Source organism: Ursus americanus, chromosome 15, assembly GCF_024610735.1.
Source record: "Ursus americanus isolate L20-20 chromosome 15, mUrsAme1.1.p, whole genome shotgun sequence".
NCBI classification, from domain to species: Eukaryota; Metazoa; Chordata; class Mammalia; order Carnivora; family Ursidae; genus Ursus; species Ursus americanus.
The window spans coordinates 56069029-56089456 of NC_142141.1; the positions used below are offsets into that span (position 1 = coordinate 56069029).

General features: G+C 42.1%; 1 protein-coding gene across 2 annotated transcripts in view; it reads left to right on the forward strand.

The window, feature by feature from the left end:
* Positions 1-20428, forward strand: part of CTNND2 (catenin delta 2) — an 886309-nt gene that overhangs the window by 521541 nt on the left and 344340 nt on the right. For both annotated transcript variants that reach the window (XM_087867974.1, XM_087867973.1), the window contains 2 exons: positions 5493-5687; positions 16455-16710. In XM_087867974.1, the coding sequence (XP_087724100.1) occupies positions 5493-5687; positions 16455-16710 (451 nt within the window). The remainder of the gene's footprint in view (positions 1-5492; positions 5688-16454; positions 16711-20428) is intronic.

A 20428-nucleotide genomic window follows, 5' to 3' on the forward strand; every position in this document is an offset into this window, starting at 1 on the left:
AGTTAGACGCAAATTTTAAATAGGAAACCCCTCCTGGGTAAAAATTAACATTCGCCGATCAAACTTGTTTACAAATTAATGTCAGAAGACTTTAATTACAAGTCTGAAGTCAAATTATGTTACCCTTCTGTACAAAGATATTACAATTCACAGTTGACCCCTGCTAATTTCTTAGCAGCTCCGTGTCGGCTGAGAAGGACTTGAGGTGTCCGGGTCTAGTGTTTCTGGGAGTCATCAGCTGCTTCGGGACTGTCTCTTATTTGGATGGTTGTGGTTATAGTGAAGTTATTTTCAGAAAGATTCCTAAGTGTTCACAGGGTATGTGATTGTCACTGCAAGGACCCCACCCTCACCTGCGGTAGAAAATCAGGCAAGCCCCAGCCCCGTGTTCCTTCCCAGAAATCACACTGCATCGAACCCAAAGACATTTTCCGGAGACCCACAGAAACAAGAGGATTGGGAGAGGCTGGAAATGCCCTGCAGTCTACGCATGTCTACAGTCTGTAAATGGGGGGGGGGGGGGTACTTCCCAACAGGAGGTTAATTGCAGTGCAGTGAATAGCCCACCTGAGACACAAACTGTCTTGTACTCTTTCTATTCGCAAAGGTAGTTCTGCCTTCCTGCAAAGTTCAGAAACTGCACCTCCCTCCCCCCACATTCAAGAATGGGTATTTCTGTGAATGTTTTTAATCTCCAGCCTTAGGGGCTCTGCTGAGCACCAGACCTTGACAGGTACTCCCCCAGACCCCGAATCTGGCCCCAAATCTACCAGCCCTGACCATAACCATCCAGAGCTAGATCTCTTCTCAGAGATACCTGGAGAGTGTTTGAGCTCCTCTGTTCCCTGGGCCCACCCCCTCAGGTCCTAATTCAGTAGTTGGGAGTGGCTCCCCAGCATCAGTACTGTTAAAAAGGCTTCCAGGTGAATGCTGCGTATGTCCTCCCAGGGTTGAGAAGCACTGAGCTGAACCCTTACACAGGTGTACGCTGCGGCTGTGCAGGGAATCGAGACACCTCCTTCCCCAGAATCCACCTCGAAGCAGAACAATAGCAGCAAACACATTCCAGTCCACCCAGGTCCAAAAAGTCTGCCCTCTACAGGAAAGATGGTTTTTTCCCTAGAAGCTAGCCTGCTCACAAAGGCTCTTACAGGCCTCTTAGTGTCTGGGCCTTGGGCACCTAGAGCTAAGATCAGTGGCTCTGCGGCAGCCCGTGTGTGGAAGCCTGACCCCTAGGCCAAGGCAACCCAAGGCAGCCAGTATGATGCCCACATGCGGAGGCCAGCACAGCCGCACGCAGAAGCCAGGTTCCAGGGCGCCCGCTGAGGCCCCATCAGCATGGCCAGCATCTGGCTACAGCTTTGGCCTGCACCTTCGCTGAAGCACTCATGCTTGCTTCATAAGGCAGGGAGAAATAAGGAATCCATATGTCTGTCTCCAGGGCTCCAGAAGAATGCCAAAGTTGAAGTCCTCTCGCCACCAAGATATGTGTCCGGCTAACCCAGTACGCCCTGGCTTCTCAAAGGATGGTCTCTGGACCAGCAACACCAACATTGCCAGAGAACTTGTGAAAAATGCAGAACCTCAGGCCCTCCCCCACACCTGCTGAGTCAGAACTGAAATTTTAATCAGAGACTCATGCCAATGATGTTGGGAGAAGCCCTGAAATTAATGGCTAGTTCATTTGGAGCTGTTCGCCTACCCTGGCAGAAACCTAGAGCAGATAAGGAGGACAGGTGCCCAGCCACCCTGTTTAGCTAGTGTGTTCACTAGTATTGGTCCCCACCTTAGACAAGTGTGTTTCTGCAGGCTCTTCTTTAACTCGGAGTGGGGTGTGAGTTTTGCTCTAATGCACTGTCCACTTCACGGCAGACGCAGAAGCCACAACTGCAAATAAACAGAGAAACGGTCCATCCTAAGAATGCAAAGATATCAGACAGTACTCAATTATACCCCGTGACCACTGTCTCGCTACTTTCCACATGCCTGCCTGTCACAAGAGGAATTGGACAAAAGAAGCCTGTTTTTCTAACAGCTCGGGAAGAAATGCTCACGGTTAGAGAGGAAAATCCAAGAATGAGGGACACCTGCTGTTTGTTATAGGGGACCAGATCCCATGGGCACACGTATTGCTGCTTCCTGGCCAAGTGATTTTCACTTCTAAGTTCTTCTCCGTGAAAGGTATTGGAGTCCCAGTAGATGACAGTATTTGGTAAAAGGTGTGGTGAGGTTTCGTAATTACATTAAGTCATATTGGAAAGCTCATCATAAAGTGACAGGAGCAAATTCTATGTTTTGTACCGTGTCAGAGACTGCAGGAGCATTCCAGTTATTTGTGATAGCAGCAGAGCTCCCGTACTATGTGAAAATCTAGGATTTATGAAGTCGATGAAACCGGAGGGCATTTTCCAAAGCTTTCCAAAACAGACTTTTCAGAGGATCGACTTATATCATCAGATGGCCCTCTTACGTTGAAATTATTAGGCTCCAGCAATTCAGCAGAAAACTTCATAAGGCCAGAGAAAGAGCCGTACTGGAGAAAGACCCAGTGTTTCTCAGAGGGAACCAGCAGCAGGAGCACAGGCCCTCTGTAGGAGATTCATTTCGTGATATTTATAGAAGTGATTTTATTAGTACCTACTTAATCTATCTTGTCTTTAAAAAGAAACACAGTTAGTGTATGGACCCTTATGAGTTCAGATGACAATTGGTCATAAGAACTGAATGGGTTTCTTTTTAACTCAAAATTTCATAATCCCAGCAACCACATCTTTGCTGAAATGCCAGATGAGCCAAAAGAACTTTCTTGACCACCTTATCAACACAGTATCCCCCCACCAGCACTCTGTCTGCTCTCCCCTTACCCAACTTCACTTTTCTTCAGCACCGTTATCTCTGTACTTACTTGAATGTGATGACTTAATTTCAAGACCAGGGACCTTGTTTGGCTTAAGCACCCTGGTGTCCTCAACTTCTTGAAGTTGCCCAGACACCCAGCAAATATGTGTTGAATGAATGAATCTATTGATTAGTCAGGATTAACTGGTGCATGGAAACAACACATATAAAATGCAGCATGTAGAAATGTATTTGCACATCAGTCTCGAAGTGATAAATGTTTCATATTGCTGGTCAGAAGGAAAATAGTGCCGCCAGACTCTGACCCAAGGAAGGTGTGGTGTGGAGGAATGAGACAAAGCCCTTTCAGCGTCGTGATCATCTCCCGGGTCAAGGACTCTCTACAGATCTGTTGCTGGCTTTCTCCTGGATTAGCAAATGTTTGTTAGCTTTAATTTGCAGGCTTAATTTATGCTATATCCCTTTCTAAAAAGGCACCTCTTCTTGGACATTTCAATCTTTCTCTCCCTCTTGGACTTCATTCCTGCAATCTTTGCAGTCATCCATTAAAAAGCAGCACTAAGGTAGACGTCACGATTCTTGCTCCTTGCCTAGGACCCTTGGTCATTAATGTCTGATTCGTGATTCTAGTACAGAGTTCCTCATGTGCACGTAATGCTTGTAGAGAAGATTTCCACACGGCCCTTAGATCATGTCACCCTTCAGAAGATCATCGTGTCCTCTTGTTGCTCGTTGTTGGGTGTTTTTAGAGACTTAGAGTCATGGAATGGTGATAAAGTTACAGTAAATCTACCAGTGATGGATAACTTTCATTTAACTCTACAAGATTTGAATATAGACTGTTTCCTTGCTTTTACACTTGTAAGTCCTTGGCAATATTATCAAAGCCTCCAGAAGAAGGAAGAATTGACAGCAGGAACTCAAGGCATACCGTACTTAAATATATTCCTGGAAAATATGAACATGAGATAATATTCAGTGTTATGTTGGCATTTGATAAATCAGATGCAATGAACCTAATTATGCAAAACAGTTATTTTGAATCTATCATTCATCTGAACGCTGTCTAAATCAGAACTTATTTAATTACTAGGAAAGGGAAAAGTAAGGAACTCGCTTGCTCTATTCCTTCCCTTTCCTCAAAACACTGAGTAATTTTTATTAACACTGAATTCGTAGAATTCCCAGCACTATCTCTGTCATTCAGAAATGCTCCATTTTGTTTACTTAAATTTAAAACAACCTGTATAAAATATTCCGGTGAAACGGATTTATCTGCCAGCAATTTCAGAACTTTCGAATGGGTTTTTCCTCAGAGATTCTAGATGAGAGTATTAAAATCCTTGGGGTCACCTGATCCTGAAGAAGGAGGGCAGTCACTGAGCATTGAAGAATTTGGCTCTAACGTGGCCCCCAGGGAAGCCTTGGACCAGCAGACAGAGCTAGAGCTGCCCCCAAAATACCACCCAAATCAAGGAATTCCAAAAGCCCGTTGCTTTAGGCTGGAATGGAAAGCTCCGAATAAGGGCCGTTCCGAGACAGCTGACAGTTAAATCCCAGCATGCCATGTGGGACTCAGCTTGGAAGATGAGCTGAAGGGTCGGTCTTTCCTAGCGTCAGCTGTTAGCCGTGTTCGGTTCTCGTGTGTTCTCCGCTCACCGTCATTAGGTAACCGTCTCTCCTTGCTGCCCCGCATCCCTCCTGGTCCCTCGGTGTCCTCCCCCCAGCTGCCCCAGGGCAGACGAGTCTCCTGGCACTTCGGCTCCTGTGATTTTGACTGTACCTCGGGTGAAATACTGGCTCTCAGCCAACTCTTCTGTGTATCAGGTCGACCTCTTAGCCCTCACGGAATGCTCTGTGCCCATGTGTGCAGAGGCTCCCTGGTCCCCAGCATTGCCTCGAAGCCACACCTCGCCCCATACGATGCAACAAAATGACACAAGGATTTACAAATTAAATCAGGTAGCGACGGCCATTTGTACCTTTTGCAGAGGAGGCTGACCTAACTGCAGGTGCTTCGATTTGGAGGAGGGTGAGAGTAAAAGAAAATGTGACTTGAAAGTCTGTTTCTTTAAAATCTGCTTGTCTCAGGGATTTCGGCCGTGGTAGGTCCGGACATTTCAGTTCATGCCTTGTCCAGGAAGAAACTGCTGACGAGAAGGAATTCTGCTTCACTTTTCAGGAACAACATCAAGATGGCTTGCCATCGCGGCTTATGCATTTGCTCCTCATCTTAAATAGTCATTTCTGTGGCAGACTTTAAGGTGCAGGGACACTGGGATAATAAGAGGTTTTTAGGTCTGACTTGTCTGCGCAGTTCCTTTGGTGAGGAAGCCAGCCGCGTTGGTTCGGCTGAGAAAAAGGATGCCTCCCTGGCCCCGTGCAGGGTGGGCTTATCTCAGAATCACGATCGTCCTTACAGGGAGATCAGGTTCGGGAGCTGAGCAAGGCAGCTGGGTGACGCCAATAAGCCGATTAGCTCGACATATTGCTGCCATTTCATGTCATTCATTTGATTTTCTGCAGATTTCAACATTTCTGTGCAAAAGAAACAAATTCAAATATGGCTTTGATAAAGCAAGTTCTGTTTGGATGTCAGTCGGGGCTCAGTGTCGCCTGTTAATTTCTTTCAGCTGGGTCCCGGGCCTCGTATAGCAGCCAGCACGGCCACCTGGGCCCCGAGCTGCGGGCTCTGCAGTCCCCCGAGCACCACATAGACCCCATCTATGAGGACCGCGTCTATCAGAAGCCCCCTATGAGGAGTCTCAGCCAGAGCCAGGGGGACCCTCTGCCACCAGCGCACACGGGCACTTACCGCACGAGCACAGGTGTGTATTCACCATACCCCTCGGTGGCCTGTCCGTAGTGGGGGGGGGGGGCTGCTTGGGACCCCATGAAAGGGCTGTGTGTGTGTGTGCGTGTCCATCTGTGTCCTCTCTGCTCACAAGCGTTAGGGCCTGCTTCTGTCGTTAACGTCTGGGATGATAATGAGAGAAACCAAGTATGACTCATTTAGCTACCTGAGGAAATTTTAAATGGAAGAAGTTTAATGGGGTTGTAAGCTTATGTTGTCGAACAGGCAAATTGAAAGAAGGAGTGCTAATTTTTTGTCTGTCATCATTCACATATTTAATGAACATAAGTTCTCCAACAAAGCATCGTCATTATACAGGACATAAAAGGCACGCGCCTTATGCGGCTAAATGTTCTTTAACGAGAGCCTACCTACTTGGCAAACTTGGGGAAACCGTGTTCACTAAACACGAAGCATGTCTTGTAGGGCAAACTGAGAATTTACTTCAGAGACACTATCAGATTGAATCAGATGAAATTATTATTTAAAGGTCGAATATCGACAGTTGCATATGATTCGATCAACCACAGAGCCCTCCTGGGTTAAAAACATATTTTGAATTGAACACAGCCACAGGCTGCATGAAGAAAGGCAAGTGTTTTCCAGAGTATGTAGCCATTTAAAAAATAACTGGTCAAATGTCATGATTAAATGTGCTAGAGAGCATTCATCTAACTACAAAATTGATATAATTAAGATGTTGAGAACTACATTTATTATAAAGCCTCCCAATGCTAAGTAAACTTAGAAAATATGATGCTGCTGGCTTGCACACAACAGAGCTCTGTCCCTCACTTCAGATGACCCATGTTACCCTCCAACAGGGCCTCAGGCGTGGGAAAACTGAATCCCTGGTCCAGAACTTGGCACACGCCTCCCTGCATCTTCAGACCGTGGTAACTTCCAGTTACCAGGAAGTAGAGCATAGCAATTTTGTTAACTGCATTATGATACTAAATTACACGTTTTGAAATCCAGGCCAGCGAAGTTGCTTTTACGGCTGATTATTGATATGTACATATCAGTATTTTACTGCATCATAAGAAGAAAGGCACAAAATGCTTTCTTTTATTTGACATCATAAATGCCATCCAATGTTAATAATATGTATCTTGGTTCAGATGCAAAGGAATACCCATTTATTCTTCTGTCAGAATTCTCTCATCATCAGCCTGCTAGAACCACTCCTGTCTGAGGCTGGGCTATTCTAACGTTGCGTTGGTCGCATACTAGGAACCAACAGAATTTTATTTCCACGCACCCCTTATGAGAGACAAAGATACCCTTGGTGACAACAGAAGGAATTATGTTGATTCTCTGTCCTGTATTCATAGGCTCTTAGAATTCTCTTTTCTTAATGCGCTTCTGGCGGGTTCATAAAAATTTATCTACACTAAGAAAAAAATACTTCACTCTTCTATGTCAGATTAAAGACAGGGGAAGATGTTCACACTTCAAAAACCAGTGAAAACAAAACAAAACACAACTGGTATTTTCTCTGAGCCAGGGGTCTGCAAACTCTAGCTCTGGGCCAAATACAGATGGCCACCTATTTGAATACTGCTCATGAGCTAAAAATAATTATTACATTTTTAACCGGTTTATAGATAAAAGATGGATGTTTTCTGATATGTAGATGTTACATGAAATGCACATTTCGGTGTCTGTAAATAAAGTTACTGGACTCCAGCCACACCCATTTGTCCCATATCCTTTCTAGCTGCTTCCAGGCTAGCAGCTCAGGGGTAGTTATGGCAGAGACCATATGGTTGGTAAAGCTGAGAACGTTTGCTTTCTGGCCCTTTCTGGAAAAGTTTGCCGACCCCTGCTCTAAGCCGTCAGCAGAGCACCATGCTGAATGAAAGAACCAGGGTTTCATCCTTCCAGTGAGGTAAGGCAGCAGTGTCCTCTGAGTGCATCGGAGAAGAAAACCTGTTTGCCTGCGTTTTCTCAGTAACAGGAATCTCTGCCGTGGCAGAGAGCTGCTGAGGTTGTGACATCCAGATGTCCAAGATCCCATCCCAACCTGCCCTTTTGAACTTGAGGCACTTTTGAGGGATCTGCTGATTTATGCAATAATACGGAAATTTCCAGAAGTGCATGGATGGTCTTGTGGGATGACAGGTGGGAAGAAACCACCTCTCTCCAGCTCCTAAGTGTAAAGCCACAAGTTCTCTCTCCCCTGCACCTGCTCAGGTTACTCTCTGCTTCAACACTTAATTTATTTTATTTCAAATCCTTACACTTTCTTAGCTAACCCTGCAACCCCAGCAACTGTCTCTATCAGAACCCACATGTTCAAGAAAATGCCTTTAATATGGGTATATATCCTTTCCTTATAAATTATATATGCGTTAGACAATATTATTAAATTATATTTAGTACTAAAGTCAGAATTAAAAATTAATATCAAGGAACATTCTAAGATTGCTTTCCCATACTCGGGAGGCCATTTTTCACATCTTGTATTGTACACACTCCACACTCAAGTCCTCTGATGTAGAACTTTAAGAGGCTTCCAGGGCCAGAGCCAATACCCCAGTTTCTTGGGAGGAGAGGACAGGTTCTTATAGGGCCTGTTAGACTTGAATATTAAGGGCCACTGACTTCTGGCTCATTCGTGGGTGAGGTGGTTTGAGCAGCCAGTCTCATGTCTCACCCCTCGGGTAGCAGGACACTGGCTGGAGTTCCTTCAGTTTGACCCCTCAAGCACATCCAGATGATACTTCAAGGAGAGTAAGCCAAGGGGACTGAAGGTCAGTTGCTCTTGTTCAAGCAGTCTACACTCAGGAATGAAGACAAATGGACTTGCCCAAAAAATTAGGGAATTACAAGATGGTGCCCTAGTATCGAGCAGATGAGACAGGAAGACAAAAGCATGGCTTTCGGGGGTTGTTCCAACTGCTTTGAATGTATTTACAGATCCTGAGAACCACCCCTTAAAGGAGGTACTGATAAGAGGCTCACTTTACAGGACTGAGGCACAGAGTTGTTGAGTCCTCTTCTCAAGGTCACACAGGTTGTGCAGAGCCAGTCTTCAAACCTTCACACGCAGGCAGTCCTGCCCTGAATCCTGGGCTCTTCTTAACAGTCTTTTTGGTTGACACTGTATTTGTGAAAGTCATCATTTAAAAAGAAGATAAATACCCATCCATGTTCATCATGGTTTTTGTATCCTGTCAGTCAGGTAGTATCTGTTGAAGACTCACCATGTGCTAAATGCACTGGCAGAGCCAAAGAAGCTTCTGTCTACTCCTTGTCCTCAAGCACATTCAGGCTCCTCTCATGATAGGGCAGGAACATATGGAAAATTAACTGGCAATGGAAGGTAATATCTTAAGGGTTGGTACATTCCAGATAAAGCTGAAGACAAAGTATTAACAAAAACACTAAACAACACATAATATCTTTTCATTCCCAGATAACCCCTAACCCCTGATTGGGTCATCCATAATCCCCCCACCGCCCACCCTGGCCCAAGGCCACCTTCCTCTGTTTCTCGGCAGGAGGGAGAGGCTTGGCAGGTGCCTGTTCTTCATCCATAGCCACCCTTGGTCATTCAGTGCTGCAGCTGTGCTCCCTGCTGGCTCTGGTTCCTGGGCACTGCTCTCAGCTCCGTGGCCACTCTCCTCTCCCTGCCCTGCTTCGCCCTGTGCTGACCCTGTCCCTGTGTCTCCCTTACCCCAAACACCACGAAGGCTGTCCTGAGTAATAGACTGTTCTAGAGCTGAGAGATACACAGGGAGATGACCTCATGGAGACAATGAGAACACAGCTGTAGACATGAAGCTGAGACATGTCAAAGCTTCTAAACTTCCCCACCAAAGGGGGTTGGGGGATTCCTTAGTTAGCTTTTCCCCTCGGACTCAGCCTGCCACCATCCTCATCCATCCTCCTCTCTGCCTGCCTTCTCCATGTCTCCTGGGCTGTCATAGTAGGCCACTCAGCCCTATTACTTACTGGGAAGACTATTTAAAATCTCAGACACCAACTCAGATGAGGACCACGATCTACCTTTGGGTATGCAAGAAGGTCCTCTAGGCTTTCCCAAACCAAGAAGCTACCTGACCATACTGTGAGAGGTCTTACACACATGTACTTATGTACATGTTAGGGAATCAGGGTGCTAAAATCCTACTTCTCACCTCTCTCCTGCTCCAGGCTGTGAAAGGTGGAACATACAGACAAGGTTTGCTACTCAGCACTGGAAATCAATAGTAATTTATTCCACTGAGCGGTCACTCTGTTGGCCTGGGCTGGGCCAGGGAACATGCTCCGAAGAGGGTCTTCTGCCCCCCACACTGACATTTCATGCTCCTGCACCCCAGCCTTTGTAAGACAAGAACCGCAGACCTTTTCCCCCACCCAGTTCCAACAGAAGAGAGCAGGCTCTGAGGATGGCCGCTGGCCTTCCTGGGCCCGGATATGCTCTTAGTAGGAGGGCAGAGGGCGAGCAGAGCAGCTGCTCGTGTGCCCGAGGACAAGATTGAGAGAAAACCCAGCACCGTGGCCCCGGAGATCTGCCAGCTGCAGAGAAGGTAAAAGAGTGGTGTCTGCTCCAGGGGCTCCCCAGAGAGCATCCCTCGCCAGACATTTCCAGAGCCAGGAAATGAGGGAGGGGGGCCACATCAGTGTTCACTCCGTGTGCAGGGAGGCGAAACTGTGTAAACTATAGCAGAAAAGGCAGGCCAGTGAGTCTGATGGTGGCACGAATATCCCCACCTGCTTTTACAGGACATCCCCCCAACATCTGACGCAGCTTTACTTTCTTGCATGATGAAAATTTAAAGAGGCACACTTTTAACTTGGATGTCTGTTTAAATAAAACATACCTTTCATCTGGGATAAGGCTTGTCAAAACCAGAGCTTATGTAAGAAGAAGTACAGCCAGACAAGGAATATGCGATCTTCGTGGATTTGCTGTTGATAAAGTCTATTAAGCAGAAACTAAGTAACATGAATTTTTATTTCAAACTCAAACATACCAATAACTGTCAAGTTAGGAATCACGTGATTAACCCAAATGCTTGACTCTGACACTTCCTCCCCCAAGAAAAACCCGTCTTTCTAAATTAAGGGAAATGGCCAATGTTTGCTGTACTGATAGTCATATGAATTCACTTTGGGATAAATGTGTTTCTAAGTGAGTGGAGAAAACAAGCTTTCTGTAACGAATCTGTCAGCTTGTAAGAAAGAATGAATTATCAAAAGTATGCTGCAAGGAGAAAATCTGCCAAATATTTTTGAGGTTGACAAATACCACAACAGAAAAAGAAAAAAAATGTGATGAAAATATTTGCACATGTGGAGAAAGTATTCCTAAAAAACTGAATTCTCTGCAGTAGTCGCCAGTGCTTAATAAAGTTATAGAGGCATTTCATCGAACCTTCATATTCACAAAATTTTACTACTGTTATTCAATAACATATAGATAACATTTTCAATTAAAACCATTTGACTCCACAAAAACGTGGAATATTAGCATTTATTCTTAAATGCTGTTACTTCGAACTGTAAAAATGATTGCTTCCCATTAGAGCAAGTCAAATTAGATCTTCCATAACCTCTTGGTTTTTTGGTTTTGTTTTGTTTTTTTTTTAACTTTTTTTTCAAGTCTAGAAAGTCAGGGGCACATTATTCCCCAATTGGAAATTTTTAATGAACCCAATGATAAATATCATCTTAAAACTGAGAAGAGCTTCCAGATGCTTCCTTGTACCAAGTCACCTGAAGCGGTGTTAATAGAAAGTCTAATTAAGCTTAGCCGAAGGAAGGCAGTGTGTTCGCTAGTAGAAACAGTTCATTGTCAAAATCCAGAAACATCAACATCCACACCGATAATAATGATTCTGTTACTACTAAAAATCCTGCAATTCCTCTCCCCACAAAGGTAATAATAGATGAAGTCAAACAATTATGTTACTAAATGAGCTGAGTAATATATAGAAGTGTTGAATCACTGTATCGTACACCTGAAACTCATATAATGCTGCGTGTGAACTATACTGGAATTAAAATGGAAACAAAAAGAGGACGTTAAATTTACCCTGGAATATTTCCCCACCAAGTTTAGCACAGATCAGCCTGTGCAGAGTGCAGAAAATTGGAAGATGTTTACAATTCAATTCTAGATAATAATACTGCTGGGAATATAGTGGATTGAGTGCCAAGGGCTCCTCATCCCTAAAATAAGAGTCGAACTCTCTTTTGGAGAGTTCATGGCCACGGTCTTGAACCTGTTGTCACCTAAGCCATCCTTACCATCTGAGCTTGCAGAGGAAATATTGTTTAATTAGCTTACTGTGTGCTTATTTTTTCTTTATATAACAGGTATAAACGTAGTTTATGTTTTCATATTTCTGTATATACAAATATATAGAAAAGCAAAGATTAAATAATACAAAGACAAAAATGAGTGTTTTTTTTTCTTTTTAGGTGAACCCTACTTTATATCCCCCCTCAACTTTGTTCATGTGCCAGATTCTTATATTTTATTCTGTTCTCTTTTTTTGATTGTCAGTAAAGAATGGATGTAATCATCCATCGTCATCAAAGTAGAATGCCTGATTTATTAAAAAGGATCCCTCTTTCAAGCAAATATAACACATAAAACATCTTTGTCCTCCCCTTTGTACAGTAGACCTTTATTTGTGTAGCTCTAAAGAAAACAGATAATTTCGTGAACAGCATAGATGTCAGCTGAAGTATCAAGTCAGCTGCTGAAGGGGCTGCGTTTAAAATCTCCCCAAAGAGACCAGCAGCATGGTTCGTTGAGCTCTAAGGGCTTATTGAGTGGAGAAGGGGCTGTTTGCAGAGCAGGTGAGGAGAGAGGGGGCTGTTTAAAGAGCTGATGAAGCGCCTTCCACCGCAATGTTTGCTGTGGGAAGGTTCCGTGGAATAGAGCCATCCTGTAACGCGGTGATGTGGTCAGCTGAGCTCTAAAGCTCGAATAAGAGAAAATGTGTAACCAGACAGAAATTCAGGAAACGTCGCGTTAAAGGGAAGTCTTTAATAATGTGACCAGTATCCGCTTATCCAAACTAATGGATAGCCGTGGTTTGCATGAGCCCCACTGAGGGCACAAAGGGAGAATTTAATGTATGATGTTTAAGTCATTTTTCTGTCCCACACTTAAAAAGATAGAAGGCATTGCATTATTACGCTACTGATGGCTCGTCTGAGATCTGTTAGGTTCTCACACATTTTCTTCAAGACGATCCCATGACCTGCACTTAAATATAGGGTAGTTTTCTGCCCATTTGTATTGCTACTTTACATTATTTTCATTGCCCTGACCAGTCTCAATTTGGCAGGACCAATTTGAATTCTAATTTGATATTCTGAAATTCTCATCAGGTATCCCACTTAGAGTGACTTAAAAGTTTAAACTGTGGATTCAGGAATGATACTTCTGAAGGGCCATTTATCAAGTGCCGCAAATACGACTGTGATTTTCTAGTAAGATCTTTTTGGAAGTTGTTCCCCCATCTTAGATTGCATAGTCCACTCTCTTTTTTGTTAATGTAGTGATAGCAATGATTAAACCAAGATTCAAAACACTTTAAAATTAGGATAACTATAGGTATCCCTATTCTTTGATTTTTCTAGAAATGAACAAAGTTAGATTTTTCTGTGTAAATAATATTTCTCAATATTTTTCCGCATATCCCAGTAAATTCATCTTAATGAGAAATGGTGTAAATTAACACCAGTTTTTAACATTTTTTTCAGTTTAATATTCATGTTGATTCCTATTATAAATCCACCTATCCTCTGTGCCTTTAGTAGACATTTCCCTTAATTTTAAGCCTCTCATAAATTTTCTCACCATGTAAGTACTTCATTAACATGCATTTTGAAGTTTTAAACCTTGGCCCAGTTTTTGCTGGTTAAAAGTATAAACTCTGGAAGCAGGGTGCAAGGGCTTGAATCCTTTCTCTAATTCCATACCAGGCAAACTCAGGCAAGTTACATAATCTTTCTGTGCCTCAGTTTCCCCTCTGTGAAGTGTGAATGACACGTTCATTCTCATATAGGGTCACTGGAGGAAAAAAAGCCCTCGCAGGAGCTCTAAACTCCGATACCCGGTGGCAAGGGTATTCACCCCAGTGCAGTGTGGACAGTCTCTTTTTCTAATGTTAGTTGATTTCAGTATTGTTAATGGTAAAAATAGCAATAGCTCCTTTGGTCAGCAGTTTGTACATATGAGATGTTTAATGCCTCTCATGTCTTTAAAGCAAATAATGATCCCATGAGGCCGTTTTGTTCTTTTCGTGCCACAGTCAGGAAGCTGGAGCTTACAAAGCTCAGTAACTCACTCGTCTGATCCCAAGAACTGCCCACAAGGCCTGGATGTGAACCCCATACTCTAACTGCAGAAGCCAAGCTCTGAATACATTTCATGACACTGACCCCAAACCGGCCAAAGGGAAGCACACAGATGAGCCTCCACTGTTCATAAACTCACCTCCACCTTTTCTTTCTCCTCCTGTACTGAGATGGTGCCTTCCTGTTTCTGCTTGATAAACTGCATCTCACACCCGCTCTCCCATTTGAATCTAGTGTCCTTAGTCTTCGCTGCTGGGAGTGTCTTTGTTAAACAACTCTCATAATATCCTCTTTCAATCTAAGGTCCCTTGAGAGATTTTTGGCATGGCTAGTCAGGTCGTTCACCTTACCTACAGACTATTTTTTTAACAAGTTTTTTTTGTTGTTGTTGTTTTGTTTTGTTTTAGATTTCAGTATTGTTTCCTGATCTGTGCTATGTTGTCCTCTTTTCTTGTTCATCATTGTACTTATTGTATTTATGATCGTATAGAAAAGGATTTGTTTTCTGATATGAAGAACCATTTTCAGCAAGCTTAAATGTAGATATTACTTTCCTGAAGGAAAAAAAAATGCATTTATCTGGAAAATGTCAGGTGTATTTAGTTTTCCCCTTTTGCCCTGGATTTGCTGCCTAGCTTGTCACAACTCTTCTAGAAAATGAAATTTTGTTTGCCTCTGTGCGTTTGTTCTTCCAAAAGCAAGGTTATGCCTGGCCTGAATTTTCAGCCCTTGTCACCATAATATAAAGTACATTGTGCGTAAATTTTTAAGACAGGAATTTTAATTACACATATTTGTAATATTTTGGAGAAACTATAACTCCTTCAGAAATTGCAAAAAAGATGTAAGACACATTTTCTTTTTCCAAACTTAATGTTCTTAGTCTCATCTGATCATTTTGAAACTTAATCCATGAGGACAACCGTCATCATTTCAAAGGCTGTGCCTCAGTATTTACATACATTTGTTGCTTAGAAAGTTTTTCTTGAAGTTTTTTCTGCTCTTCACCTTGCGACAGTGGCTCTTCTCCTAACTTGGATTATTGTAAGGTTAAGTATTACAGTTCACTGGAAATGAGAAGCCTTGAACTCTTAACTAAAACTCAGTTCTCGGCCTGACAATGTTTTCCTCCAGTTCACTTCACAACTCTTTTGTCATTTGACACACTTTCCTTAATGTCTTTTAAAAATTGTTTGCTCAGTGTGACATCATTTTTTGTGTGTTTGATTTGGCATATGTCCCCTAATGTGAGAGAGGACAAAATAAGTTCTGTCATCCACTAATAATAAGCGTTCAGGAAGTCAGAGTTGAGAGGTATGATTTCTAATCGAAACCTTATTCCACACAGAGCCCCCACCGTGTAAATGGTTGCATCCAGACCCTGTCTATTTTGGATCTATTCTGATCTGCAGCGCCCGAAAGTAATCGTACTTTCTAGGATTGGTCAGGGCTCAGAATTGTTGCAGCAATTAATAACTGGTCACATTCTGTTAACATGAAAAATGTTCTTTCCATTGTATATGTTCATTAAACCTTAGACGTCAAATATTTTTGAGAACCAGATAAAAAGAATGCCATTAAACAAACTGAAAAGAATCCACGCAGCAAGCAGAATTGAAATTCAGTTTGGAGCTAGTCAAACTGACTTTAGTAACTGGTGCACAAAATCTTCTCAAAACTATGCAGACATTTTGAAATGATGCAGATACTTCTGGAAAAGCCAAGCTGGCTCATTAGTTTGTCTGTGCTGCACTTGGGCTGGTCTTCACCTTCTCCCACACGCCTGTCCTTCCGCACAGCTTTAGTTGAAGAAGAGGCCTATGAAAATCTTGGGGGAGTTGCTTTCCAGGAGCAAGAGCAGTCCAGTGTTTAATGCCCCAGGACTAACTGTGGAAATAGGAGACTTGCCTCTCTCTCCCTCCACCCCCACACGTGCATTTTCTTTTTCCTTTTATTCGGGAAAATTAACTACGTTAACTAACTTTGTTTTACACTCTTAATAAAATTAGTGTAACATCACCTGAACGAACACTTCTGGATTTTCTCCACTTGAACAGTAAAGAACCAACTATCCATGATTCCTCATAAAAGATTCCCTATGGATCCTCTGCGTTTGGGTTTTACACGGAGTTTACATGTGAGATTAACAAAACTTCTCATTGGTAAACAGTCAACATGCAACAAGCATTTCCCCCTATGGCTGAACGGCTTATTTCTGGAATAGCATGCTAATTATCATGATACTGGATAACATTGAATGTATTGGTTCAGATATGACAGATTATTTTTTTATTCTTCTGAACCCCCCTTTTTTTTTTCTTATGTGTGTAATTTTCCCCCTGCCTAGACCTGGTTAACCGTTTCTGTGAGCAGGTCCTCAATTTTTTACTTTGTCCCTACTTTCCTGTCGTAGCCCCATCTTCCCCCGGTGTCGACTCCATCCCCTTGCAGCGCACAGGCAGCCAGCATGGTCCGCAGAACGCCGCCACGGCCACCTTCCAGAGGGCCAGCTACGCCGCAGGCCCTGCCTCCAACTACGCCGATCCCTACCGACAGCTGCAGTATTGTCCGTCCGTCGAGTCTCCCTACAGCAAATCCGGCCCTGCCCTCCCGCCCGAAGGCACCTTGGCCAGATCCCCGTCCATCGATAGCATTCAGAAAGATCCCAGGTGGGTACCAGACCTTTTCTTTTCCAAACCATGGCACTGTTATGGCGTTTTTTTCATGGATGTCACGTTGTTGTATTGGTGTCACTGGCTGAGTATTAAAGGGTTGATTTCAGGTTGGGTTTTATAGTCTTTGGTGTGGAGTATGGGCATTGATCAGGGACCTCCTGTGTCTTCTGTGGTTCAGCAGCAAATAATAATCCTTTGATCAGAACATCAGCAGGTGCCTGAGAGAGATATCACTATTTCCTAAGATCAGTGCAGCTCTCTTTTGTACAGTGGAAACTGAGAATTTGGGGATTACGTCACTTGACCTCAGATGTCTCGGTCTAGGTGCTCTCTTGTCTCAGTAGGACCATGCTTTGTCGCCATGCATACATCTTTCTCCGTATCAGAGTGCAAAGTGGTACCTCTTCCAGGTTATGCCAAAAATTGAAAATTTAGAAAATCCAACTACCTTTATTTTTCTGTGTCTGAAAGTAAACATTAGGTTGAAGTAGTTCGGGTGTTGATAAAAAACTTGGGCATAATGTGTCAATGAAATTCTTACCGAGCTGTGTTTCTCTTTGCTTTCTTTTTTCCAGCAGTGGCGAGAAATTTAGTGGCGCTCTGCTTCTGAAGTTAGAATTGGTTAAATGATGTTTTATTCATAGCCGTTTGATTTATGCTGATAGCGTCCCATAAATCTATATCTGCATCTGTGAATATTATAGATATGTCAGATTTTTTGGTATTTCTTTATAGAGGGGCATGTCACTTGGCTCTGGGAGTATACTTAAAATTCGTCTCAAGGAATTTTCTCTGATAGAGCACACAAGTGCATAGGTACTGTATTGAAGGGTTTCATAGATTCTTTTGTGAAAAGAAATCACTCCTACAAACATAAAAGGCCGAAAGGGACCATTTTATGGTATTTTCTGAGGTAGGTACTTTAGCACTATTCAAACTGGCTTGGAGGGTCCATGTTAAATATTATATTTAGTGGAACCTCCATTATTATAAGAATAACTTGTAACAAATACTCACTGTTAACTACTAGAAATAAGAAGTATACCTATGTTTACATTGTGCAATGTCCGCCTATCCAGGTTTTCAGTTTCAAAGTTCCTGAAATCTGCCCCAAATCCTTAAGTACTTCCGGCTTACGTAGATAGAATGTTCTTCAGGTAACAGCTCAGAACTCTCTATTTTTAAGTAATTTTTCTCGACGTGCTACTGAAATCGTACAGAAATAGAAGAATAGTAAACTCAGGAAACGTTAAATAGAAAAATACATACTAGAATTGGCATTGCTGTATTTAACTTTGTATATTTAAATTAGGATAAACATTTTATCTCCGCTGGAAAGATCTTACATTTTCATAATAGGGGAATTTGGCTTAGGAAGAAACCAGGTTTATTTCTCTAGACACAGCTTAGCCCCTTTATTTTTTACTGTATATTAAATGCATTTTATTTTATTATATCGCGTATCCTTTCCATTTCATATTACTGTCATTTTTATAAGCTTTTTTCTTCTTTGAGTGTGTTTTCATAGCTCTCTTACCTTTTTAAGTTAATTACATCACTTATATTTACTGTGTGCCCACTATCAAAAAAAAAAAAAAAAACGGTAATAGTAGTAAGAAATGTTATCGTAAATAAGAGAATATTGGCTACTGATTTTTTGTATGTGTAAAATACATATGCAAGTCATTGCGTTATATGAATTACAATTTCACTGTTACTTTCAGGAGTGCTAGTCCTTAGCCTTAAATATGTGTTAAATCTGAAAAAAATCATACCACCATCCTAAGCCCAGAAATCCAACAAAATGGAACCATATCTAGAACCAGAACTGTATTGTTGTGACTTAATTAATACAAAAGGAACTAATCCTCTAGCATCATGAAAAATGGATGGAGTTGAAAATACAATAATGCCCTAAGAGTTCTCTTAAAATGAAGAAATATGCCAAAGTGTTCAGATTTAATTGACAAACATTTCAAATATATAATTCAAATCCAAAATCTAATGCTTCTTTTATGGCAAGATTTTTGAGTCTTCCTTTGAATAATGAATTTTTATTGTTATCAGGTGACTATTACCAGAACTAATAGGTTTAACCTCTGGGGTTCAAAATGTTTATTTTGGCGTTGTGGCTTATGAGTAACACCTTTTCAGTCTTTACACTTCTTTCAGGCTTCAATTTTTAAAGAGAATTTGTTGAAGTTTTGTTTATCATTAAATACCAGACCATCTAAGCCTCTGCTGTTCCCAACATATGTTTATACCACATTATAATTCTCAAAGCACTTTGACTTACATCTTTGATGTAATTCTCCTTGGAGGAAGGGAACTGATAGGTTTAGTGCCTTAAATAAATGGAGAATTGGAGTGATAAATGACACGGAAGATCGCATTGCTGGCGGGTGGGTGCGTGGGCTCGAATCCATACTCAGGACATGGCAGCCTGTATTCGCATGAACATTTTTATTTTTTTATAAAAACGAAAAGGAAAATGAAGGAATAGACTCCCATCTTTTATGATTTTTTTTCAGAAGGTGAGTGAATGGTAGTACAGGCGTTTGTGTGTGGGACTTTGGAATGATAAAGGAAATGATACCAGTTCCTCGCTCTGCTGATTGCATATTGGAGGTGTGGTCTTTGTCTTGCTTTTCATGTCTTTGGCTCTCTTGTCTAATACCTGCCTTAGGCATCTTACTGCAGGTCAATATGTTTTCTCTATGGAAGAGTTTTAGTATTACTCAATGAGATGCTTTCTAGAGGGTAGTGTATTTTAACATAAGAATTTGAGATCAACAAGATAGCCCCAATTCAGTCATTAGACTTGAAACCAGAGACTTCATTAGCTCTTAAATCTCTAAGCCACAAGATGCAAAAAATTGGTTCCAACGGCTTGGATTTTTCTAGCTTGTTTGGCTCAGTCATATACAGGGGTAAAACTTCGGTCTTTTTGCTTTTAGGCTGCCCCCATGGTGTGCTCCAAGAAAGAATGCATAGAAACCATTTTACACAGAGAGATGATAAAATCTAATTTTCATTTTAAAGTCAGCAACCACTGAGGAAGTTTACGTACATATACCTATACATATTATATATAAATTTTGCACATTTGCCGAGGAGTTTTTATTTTTTAATTGCATGTTATTTTCCATAGAATGTGAACCTCTTGAAGATTGTTGACACGGCTAATATATTTTCAGTGCTACACCAAATACTGAATTTTATATACTATTGTTTTTAGACATCTAGGTCAAATATAAATCTTAACATCAAATTATATGAAAGAGGTTTCAGTGATGTTGGGAGTGAGAAGTCATAGCATCCTTATTTTGAATCTGATTGATGAAATAACTAGAAGAAACATAAAGCAAGACCTAGGTACCTGGGTGTATGGAAAGTACTATAAGGGGCACCTGGGTGGCTCAGTCAGTTGAGCATCGGACTCTTGATTTCTGCTCAGGTCATGATCTCTGGGTTCTGGGTTCGAGCCCTGTGTTGGGTTCCACACTCAGTGCAGAATCTATTTGGGATTTTCTCTCTCCCCTTCTCCCTCTGCCCCTCCTCCTCCTTGCACCCACGCTCTCTCTGAGTAAGTAAATAAATAAATAAAATCTCTAAAAAAATAAAAATAAAAAAATGAAGGTACTATACATGTTCTTGACTATGAAAGGAAAGTTATGGCTTAGACTTTTACCGACAGAACGTCATGTGGGTT